The sequence below is a fragment of the Prinia subflava genome, chromosome 3 (assembly GCF_021018805.1).
Source record: "Prinia subflava isolate CZ2003 ecotype Zambia chromosome 3, Cam_Psub_1.2, whole genome shotgun sequence".
Classification (NCBI taxonomy): Eukaryota; Metazoa; Chordata; class Aves; order Passeriformes; family Cisticolidae; genus Prinia; species Prinia subflava.
In genome coordinates, this window is record NC_086249.1 from 81,004,355 (window position 1) to 81,014,722 (window position 10,368).

Genomic DNA, 10,368 nt, shown 5'->3' on the forward strand with positions numbered 1-10,368 from the left:
GGTCACGTGCCGCGGCCGCGGCGGCGGGGACGGGGCGGGGCCGGGGCCGGGCCGCGCCGCGCCGCGCCCGCCGGCAGGGGGCGCTGCCGCGCAGGGGCCCGGCCTTGCCTGGGAGCCTGGGGGGGTCTGCCCAGGGCAGCGAGAGTTCCAGAATGCCAGAAACGCGGAGCCGCGAAGTCACAAAGTAGGCTGCAAAAGACCTCTGAGATCCCCGACCATGACCAAACACCACCGTGTCAACAAGAACATGGCCCTCGGTGCCATGTCCAGCTTTCCTTGTACACCTCCAAGGATGGTGACTCCACCACTTCCCTGGGCAGCCCATTCCAATAACACTCACCTCTGAGTGAGGAAAATCTTCCTGATATGCAATCTAAGAATCCCTTGTTCAGTCTAAGACTGTGTCCTCTCATCCTGTTGCTGGCTGCCTGGGAGGAGGGCCTGACCCCGTCTGGCTACAGCCTCCTTTGAGGTAAATGTTGAGAGTGGTCAGGTCTGCCCTGAGCCTCCTCTTCTCCAGGCTGAACACCCCCGGCTCCCTCAGGCGCTCCCTGTAGGACACCCGCTCTATCGCCCTTCTCTGGATCTGCTCCAGCCCATTAATATCCCTTGAGGGGACTGAGGGGCCCAGGGATGGACACAGGATTTGAGGTGTGGGCTCACTAGTGCCAAATGTGCCACGCCTCAGGTACTGTGTCCAGTTCTGGACCCCTCAGTCCAGGAATTGATTTTTGTCTTTCAGTTTTTGCAGTGCTTTTTGACCAGTGTGGAAAGAATGACAGACTAACAGAATGACAGAACCAATTAATTTGGAAAAGACCTGTGAGATCAACTCCAGCCTATGACTGAACACTCCCATGTCAACCAGACCACAGCAATAGGTATCATGTCCAGTTTTTCCTTTAACAACTCCAGGGAGGGTTACTACTGCCTGGAGGTGTTTAAGGAAAGACTCTCTGGAGGCTGAGGGGCATTTTGTTAGGACAGAAGGTGTGGGTAACACACGTTCTTGTTACTAGATCCCTTGGGTTACGTTAATGTGAAACAATCAGTATTTGTGAATAAACAATGTAGGGTTTATTACAGAACACCTTGGTTGCAAAGGAAAAGAGGTATGGATCTCTTTTGGTGGTTATTATCTATAGTAATACCAGATGAAAGCATTGCAATATGAAGGTGCAACAACATCACCCAAGGATACAGACCAGGGTTAAGAAAGAAAGAGAAAGGACATGAAAAGGAAAGAAGGAAAAGAAAGGGGAGGTTCGGAGAGGAGAGGTTCGGAGAGGTTCGGAGAGGTTCGGTTCGGAGAGGAGAGGTTCGGAGAGGTTCGGAGAGGTTCGGAGAGGTTCGGAGAGGTTCGGAGAGGTTCGGAGAGGTTCGGAGAGGTTCGGAGAGGAGAGGTTCGGAGAGGAGAGGTTCGGAGAGGAGAGGTTCGGAGAGGAGAGGTTCGGAGAGGAGAGGTTCGGAGAGGAGAGGTTCGGAGAGGTTCGGAGAGGTTCGGAGAGGAGAGGAGAGGAGAGGAGAGGAGAGGAGAGGAGAGGTTCGGAGAGGAGAGGAGAGGTTCGGAGAGGAGAGGAGAGGTTCGGAGAGGAGAGGTTCGGAGAGGAGAGGTTCGGAGAGGAGAGGTTCGGAGAGGTTCGGTTCGGAGAGGAGAGGTTCGGAGAGGTTCGGAGAGGTTCGGAGAGGTTCGGAGAGGTTCGGAGAGGAGAGGTTCGGAGAGGAGAGGTTCGGAGAGGAGAGGTTCGGAGAGGTTCGGAGAGGTTCGGAGAGGTTCGGAGAGGTTCGGAGAGGTTCGGAGAGGTTCGGAGAGGTTCGGAGAGGAGAGGAGAGGAGAGGAGAGGAGAGGAGAGGAGAGGAGAGGAGAGGAGAGGAGAGGAGAGGAGAGGAGAGGAGAGGAGAGGAGAGGAGAGGAGAGGTTCGGAGAGGAGAGGAGAGGTTCGGAGAGGAGAGGAGAGGTTCGGAGAGGAGAGGTTCGGAGAGGAGAGGTTCGGAGAGGAGAGGTTCGGAGAGGAGAGGTTCGGAGAGGAGAGGTTCGGAGAGGAGAGGTTCGGAGAGGAGAGGAGAGGAGAGGAGAGGAGAGGAGAGGAGAGGAGAGGAGAGGAGAGGAGAGGAGAGGAGAGGAGAGGAGAGGAGAGGAGAGGAGAGGAGAGGAGAGGAGAGGAGAGGAGAGGAGAGGAGAGAGGAAAGAAAAAAAAAGGAAAGGAAAGGGTGAGGATCTCACCACCCTAAGCCTCACAAGACTTGGTTGCTGTACAGGCTTGGTCGAAGTGGTGGTCGAGTGATGAGGGAAGTCTCAAAGAAATGGTGGGGGAAAACTGGTGGAACAATCATCTCTTGGGTTTATATTCACTCAGGTTCAGGTGAATATAAATCAGGTTCCTCCTCAGGAGCAGCGAGCTTGATGTAATACTGTAGCTCATGGGGTGCTTCGAGAGTCCCACGATCCCGAGGACAACAAGCTGCCCGTCCTAGTAGCACAGTTGAGTCAGTTGTGCCCCATTATGTCACATCAGCAGAGATAAACACGCCCAGGTCACACAAGAACTCCACAGCATTTCCCGGGGGGAGGAGGGGGAGCACAGCTTAGCATGACAAGGGGCACAATCCTCTGCACAGGATCCATCTCCTGTCTCACTCACAGCCCATCATTCTCCCTGTGCCTTATCAGATCAGCGGTTTAAGCCATTACACAACTAAAAGTTCACCTGCTCCATCTCAACCAAGCACCCTGGGGTCTCCATTAATGAAGAATGTTTTGTGTCATTGCCTCAATATTTCACTCTTACATGTCCTCATTGCTCTCTACATCTTCCAGAGGAGGGAAGCAGAGGGAAAGATGCTAAGCTTTTCTCCCTGGTACTGAGAGGACATGGGGAATGGCTCAGAGCTCCTTCAGGGAAGGTTCAGGCTGGACATTCGGCAGCATTTCCTTACCAAGAGGGCAGTCTCTGTGTCAGGCAGCATTTAGCAGTGATCTGTTGCATCCCCTGGCTGCTTGGATAGAAGCAGTATTTTTCACCAGGTTATCTAAGTTTCCAACAAAATCAATCCTACACATGCTTTGAAAATGTAGCGGAAATGTAGTGATCAACTACAGTTACTGATTGATGAGGAATTTCTTTCTTAATTCCACCTCTAGATGTCATGGAGATATCTAGCACTGCAGGCTAGATACCCTCCTGATCCTCTGTGTAGTCATGTCCCAGGCTCATATCTCTTTGACTCCAGGTTATACATTCCTCATTGGGGATTGTGGTTTTCCCATGACTAACAAAAACCAACTGGTTGTTTCCATCCAAGTCTTCAGCTAAGAGTGCTCTTGCTACTCATCTCCCTTGTACTTGCATTTTATCTTGTTTTTATTACTCAAAATGCTGGCTCCTGCTTTGTTCATTCATGGAAATTGCATGTAAAGTCAACCCAAGGCCAGCTAATAATGTGTCATTCTCACTTGATGCTGAGCTTTTCATCTCTTTCTGGTCTGCCAGTGCTTTCACTCATCCTACAGGTTTTGAATTAATTTCCAGCTTCTGTAGTTAATAGAATAATTTCCATTGAGAATGGAATCAAACACTTAATTATCCAGATAAACAAGGTGTACCCCATTAGGTTTCTTCTTAGACAGACTAAGTAAACTTCTTTTTCCATGCTACTATTACCTGTAGATGATTTGGGTACTTGGAGGATTTCCTTTCAACCTAGGCAAGAAGTTTTCTCAAAGGAGGTAAAGAAATCTCACTTTTTTTTTTTTTTTTCCCTGCACTAGCAAACAGAGACTAGGTAAAGAACACATCTCCACCGTAGTGAATAACTTTTTTTCCTTTACATCTAGGGATTTCATTTGATTTATGAAATCATGCTAAAGTTTCATAAGTCTCCCCACTTTCAGTCACTATTATGGTGAAAAACACTTGAATAAAGTTTGCAGTTCTAGGGGTTTTTTTAATAACCAAAATGTAAAAAAAATTGCCATATTCACCTGTGAAGTCTCTCAGTAAAAATGCCAGCAGGCTTTTGAATATATGGAGTTTAATCATCCTAGACAGCTATTTTTTTTCATTCAATTCCCTCCCTTAGGCCTCTAAATTACTTTCTGAAATGGCCTTTTTCTTCTTATTATGTGGTAGTAACTGTAAGAAATAGAGCAACAAAATTGTTACCTAACACTGTAGCTATGGAGAGCTCACAATTCATTGGAGATACATCTAAATACCTCCTGAATATTTTTTTTTACCTTATGTAACATATTCCCAAGTGTTTTCCTCTTTGTTATTTGATCCTTAATTAGGGAACTTAAAAGTTTCCAATATACAATCAACTTTAATCTTTGTATTTCAGGATGTTGTTAAATGTTAAGGAAACAAGACTGAGCCTCTTCAGCCCTGGAAGTGTTTCCATTTTTCCTTTGATATCCCGATTTTCTTGACTGAATGCCTGAGAACATAACTGGACATGTGCTGTTGTTTCTGGATGCTGATGATCTTCAACAGCTGTCAAAACCGTGCAAGAGCTTCCAGCAGGTAATGTCATAAATTGATGCCCATATTCAAGTTCATTGTTAAGAAACAAGGTGAGGTGGAACTTCCCTTCACTTTCATCCAGCAGAACCATCTGCATTTCTGCATAGCCAGACATAGGGAGCAGCACAACACACACATACCTGGGCACAGATCAGTAGTGACAGGCCAAGCCCTTCATGCTGTGGACAATCCAAAGCCAAGCCCCTGTTTGGCCAGCTGGAGCCTTCCAGAATTACTTTTCAATCTGTTCACTAGAGTTGGCAACTGAGATCCTGGCAGAAGAAAAAACCCAAAACACCAATATTGTAAAAGACCCAGCCCGCCTCCACCCCCTCCACCCCCTCCTTCAACTTTTATGCACAATCTTCAAATTTGATTTTAGACTATATCAACATTTTTAAAGAGTAGGGAAGGGAAAAAAATCTCCCATTTCTGCATGTTTTTGTATATCTTGCCTTCTGCACATGTTGGGAGCCATTTATGGCTCTGGCTTGGACCATGAGTCTATATGCCCTTTTTGCTAATCTTTACCCCTTTGGAACATGTTGGAGATTTTTTTTTTTTAAATAATCCAGGCTGTTAATTAGAATTGAGCAAAGAATGCTGCAGTCCAATGTCTTGTGTGTTTGTGTCAATTAGAATCAAAACACTGTAATATTTATGTGACAGTAATGAGCCTCTGACAGTATTAATGAAATTGTAGATGGGATATGCAAATGGGGCCTATTCAGGAGATCACATGTGGCCTAGTGAAGTGTAAAGCACAAAATATATCTGGAAATATTTATTTTTGAGTTATGTAACAATGAAGAACTTTGGGAGAGGGTTTAACTGCTAAGAGGGAAAGCAGCACTTGGTAAGATGACATTTTCAGTCTTCAGGAAGTTCAATGAAAAGCTCAAGTGGAGGCATAGAAGACAAAGTGAATGCCTTTAAGTCACTTAGAAATTATCAGATAAGATTCTGGTTTCCCATTTGTTTCAGATATTTTTTTTTTCCTAATGAAACAGTTATAAATAAGTAACTTGAGAATTTTAAGTCTCTCCTCTCATCATATATGACTCAAACAGCACCACCAACTCACAAGAAATTTTCCACTGATTTTCAACATTCCATCAGGTTTGGGGACAGAAGTATTACTCCACTTTCCTTTTTAGGCATATTGTATTCTGATATTCAATATTATTTTGTGTCCCATGAGTGGGTTGTGTCATGTTTATATTTCAGGCTTTTGTTTGGGCCGTTTCAGAACTAATACTCCAAATACTCCAAATACTGCCAACAGAGAAACTCCCTTCAGCATGAAGAGCAGTGTTGGCTTAACCACAGATGGACCTCCAAAGACTCTCCAAAAACAACTTTCAGCCATGTGGTTTTAAATGAAAAGAAGCAACAGAATATATTTAAAAACTGAATGTGCAGGTGTCAGTACAATGTTTGGAGTTTAATAAGCTCCTCTTTAAAGCTGCAACAAGGACAAATGCAGGGATTTTAACCAAATATTCACATTCCACATCAGTTTACTGTAACACAATAGCTCAGGACAGAGTGGAGCCCAATCTCCTTTTGACAGAGTGATTTCCATCTTCCTAAATGTCAATGATCTTTGAATTCAATAAGAAACAGGGCAACAGAAATTCGGTGAAGCTATCAAGTGGGTGAAGGTTTTTAATTAAATGTAGAACATTATATTTTAAAAGCAAGAAAACAGATGGCACTGAAGTCAGCTGTGATGTAACCAGACACGACTCTCATTCCGTGGGGATGCTGTCTCTACTTTCAGCTAAGCTGAATTTGCAAAACAAAGTTACTATTGTGGCAATGAAGCTCTCACGCCACGATGAGTTTGCACAAAGGCAGGCAGCAAGCCTGCATTTATTTGATGTCATTGGGAGAAGCATAAAAGAACAAGTGAGCACAGAGCAGGTGGTAGCTCCTCCTGCCTGGCTGCCCCAGCAAGGGAAGCAAGCTCAGGCCCTGCTGCATTCCTGTGCAGGAGGTATTGGAGCACAGACTTGAAAACATATTCTGTTGCTTTAGCCATTGCACTTTGTAGCATTCCCATGAGGTCCATGCCAAATTCCAGCAGGCAGCCGTCCCTGCAGATACGGCTGTACAGCTTCCCATCCCAAACCCGATTCCTGTTTCCACAGGCACAGGCCCTCCTGGTGGCATTGCCCAAGATGGCCATGAGCTCAGCGAGGGGAAGCCCAGCGAGGGCATTTTCCCTGTTGGCAGCAGGGGTAACTGCAGCACAGAGCCTGCAGGCCACACTCCCACCTGCCCTGGGCTCCTGGTGCTCCTGCCTTGCTGCTCCAGTCTCCCCTGAGCTACTTGTGGCAGGTGTAGTTGGCCATAGCAGTGCTCAGGTCCTGCTGATGGTGGCCAGTACTCTCTACTGCCCCTCTCAGATGTGGGAAGCACAGATGCCACTACCTGCTGCATAAGAGGTTGTCCCAAGGGTTCCTCAAGTGGCACTGCCAAGCCTTCAGGCAGCTGGGGCTCCTTGGGATGCAGCTCAGGCTGAAGCTGTGTGCAGATGCTGACTACTGCACTCTCCACATCCAAATTTGAATGTCCTGAATATTCCTTCCATGTGAATACCTAAGTCAAAGGACAGGCTCTCTGCCTCTCTGGGCAGGAGGCTGCATTTACAAGAACACAACAATTTGTCAAAAGGCTGCAGGAATTTCTGTCTTGACCTGAATCTCCAGCTTGATCTGATGGACACAAGTGTTTAAGCTCTGACAGCTTTTACTGAGATGAGGTTTGAATGAGAAGTCCCAAATGGCAAAATACTACAAAATTACAGTGTTTAGTCAGTTCTCTATAATGCTATCAAGAGGTACTCATAACCAAGTAACTCGGGTGCACGTGGAGGAGAAGCCTGAAAACCAGAAGATACCAAACTCAAGTTGTGAGCATGTACAAAATCACAGATCTTCTGCACCCTGCCAGTCCTCTCACAAGTTAAACACACTCCCTGCCCCAGTCACCACAGGGCATCCAGGAAGGTGGGAAATGCTTTTGAGCAGATCCTCATCTGGTGAAGATCCCAGCTTGGCCCAGCTCTACTGCAGAATTTACCTGATGAGTTTCCTTGGATCAAGCTGGGATTTTTTCACTGAGGGGAAAGCCTCCCCTCCCAGTGTTCAGCCAGGACACCAAAATAAAATCCTTTCCCCTGTAGTCAGGATAAACTTGGCAAATGAGATAAACTTTAGAGGGAGGTAAACACAGATGATTCTCTAGCAGCAGTTTTACTTAATCTTGAAGTAATTTTAGTTGGCAGCTGACTTATGTAGCCTGATACTAAAATTCTTCTCAACTGTATTTTTATCTGCTTCTGAAGCAGGCAAAGCAGTATAATAGCATCTTACTTATTTTTTTCTGGAGTAATAGATGAAAAAATAGCACAGTATCACATCTCCAAATCATAGTCAAAATCTTTTATGCTTTTATTCTATTTAATGCTTAATATCTGGTAGAATACAATAAATCATTTTCAGTCTAAGACAATTAAATGTTATGCTTAATAATAATAAAATGTTCAGAGAGGATGAAAAAATAAATTAATATCTTACTATTTAACTTCAATGACATGACAAAGCAGGTCTGAGAATTTTTTCAGCTATAAAAGACAAATGAAGATATCCTGCCCTTTCATAAACACGTGAATCATTGAAACAAACAGAACACACACACACACAAGTGTATGTGCCTGCCTTAGAGGGCAGAATTTGGCCTACATCTTACAAAATGGGAGTTTGCAACTGACATTCATATGTGATTATTTTTTTAACAAATAAAACTGCAGAATGTTCATGTATCTTACATTTTCTAAATCCTGTTACTGCAACTTATATGAAACATTAGCATATAAAAAGTCATCACTGTACAACCATTTTTTTTGTGCAAAAGTCATTGTCAGAACAATAAAAAACAGCTAATTAATTAAAACCAGATTTATTGTTAATGTGCTGATGTTTGCATTAGCTGTCTTCTGTTTTAAGCACAAGGAATCTATTAAAACATAAAAGGCAAAAGTGGCTCAGAAAACGACAAACTCTCCAACAACATACTTGTAGCTTTACTAACACTTATCTGACACTATGGTTAATTGGAAACCAATGTAAACACCATGAGGTACAGATACCACTGGACATTCCTCACAACTGTGCAAACTGTGGGCCTCAATCCTACAAACACCACTGGCTCCAGAGCTTTGTCCCAGGGCTGGTCCCACCGAGTCCGACTGCAACACCCTGCAGCTGCCCCTGCTTTGCAGGAGGGCGTCCTGTGGACCCTCACGTCATGCAGCAAAGACGTGTAAAGTGCCTCAGATTTCAAACTGATGCAAATTTACATTTCATTTTAGACTCAAAAAGATGACATAGCTTCTGTAAAGTCTCATATAAATATTCCTTTAAAATTGTTAGAGGGTCTTCTATTTCAAGGTAAATCTAATAAAATACTTGAACTGCTTTTAAATGAGGCAAAGAGTGCTTGAGCTACTTTTTGTAAAAAAGCAAGAATACTCCTTGCTGTAAGATATTTTATATATCTCCAGTTATTCTTCCCTTTATTTTACAGAAAGTAAGAGGCAGAGCTATTATTATTTTTTTGATACAATTGCCTGTGGAGTTCTGAAACAGCCCATTGGATTTTTTGTGATGATGCTGAATCTTAAATTCATTCCTTTTCACAAGCCTTTTCCCCCAGATTGTTTTATTCTGCTTCTTCGGTCTTTTCAGAATTAGCTCCAGCTGAATTATCTGCTTCATACTTTTTATCAAGAGCATCTTCAAAGGATTTCCCACTGCAGTCAAAGGTTTTACTTGTAGGCCCCATGTGTGTTCGGGTGCGAGCTCCTGGCTGGTACAGCTGCATGGCTGGACGATCCTAGAGGGAAGGAGATAATGGTGAACACTCTGAGAAACCCACGGGGGACACATATCTGGAATTTTAAAAAATTTAAATCTTTATGAAGAAAGTAGATTTTGTGTTAGATTACTTTACATTTCATAAGAACCAGGAAAAAACGGAATGTAATGAAAATTGACTGGGTATTCAATATGTGTTGTTTATAAAACTATTCTTGGGAGCCAAACATTTTGAATAAATAAAAAATCCTGTAAAAATTAAAGCTCCTATGATACATTTGACATAACCAGGGAGAAATACTGCAGACAATTATCAAACATGGTATTACAAGTAAAAACAAAAGAAATGTTGCTACCTTCACTAACATCATCTGAGAAGAACAATAGCCTGTGCACTTGCAACTCTGCAGATGAATGTCAAATATAACCTATAAGCATAAAAATCCAAGACAGACCAGAGGACAGCTCAGCAGGTAGCTGTTAGAAAATTATCTTCAACTGATCATCAATTATTACCCAATCATTACCAGAATTTAAACATGCAATGCACATTTGAATTATACACATCAAAATAAAATTGCGGTTATTGTTCCACTTCATCTTGCCTTCCATACTGAGTACGATAATAGGCAAAGTAAAGTACCATATGAGCTTGTGCAGGCTCTGAGTGACCCAATCATACACATGCTGCTCTGAACCTGAGAAAATGGAAGAAAGAGCCAGTTTACACAGAAAAGAGACCTCAAACCTGCAAATGGTGATGCTCTGTAGCTCTTCAAAGCATTCTTTATTTTTTAGATTTTATTAGTAAAACACACCAGTTAGAAACTCTGCTTAAGAAGTCTTTTCCTGGTAAGGGTATTTTACTTTCACATAATGTTATGAAGCAACTGAAAGCTCACCAGTACCTGAGCTTCTTGATCAGTCTTGTGTTAAGTTTAGCAAACAGCCAGCAGCCTACT

General features: G+C 43.7%; 1 protein-coding gene across 7 annotated transcripts in view; it reads right to left on the reverse strand.

Annotated features, from left to right (window-relative positions):
* Positions 1-7,957: 7,957 nt before the first annotated feature.
* Positions 7,958-10,368, reverse strand: part of UPF3A (UPF3A regulator of nonsense mediated mRNA decay) — a 26,126-nt gene continuing 23,715 nt past the window's right edge. For 4 of the 7 annotated variants that reach the window (XM_063392706.1, XM_063392712.1, XM_063392711.1 and 1 more), the window contains one exon: positions 9,120-9,425. In XM_063392706.1, the coding sequence (XP_063248776.1) occupies positions 9,252-9,425 (174 nt within the window). In that variant the 3' untranslated portion in view covers positions 9,120-9,251. Of the gene's footprint in view, positions 9,426-10,368 lie in introns of all 7 variants that reach the window. The other 3 variants (XM_063392707.1, XM_063392708.1, XM_063392709.1) reach the window with 2 other exon arrangements.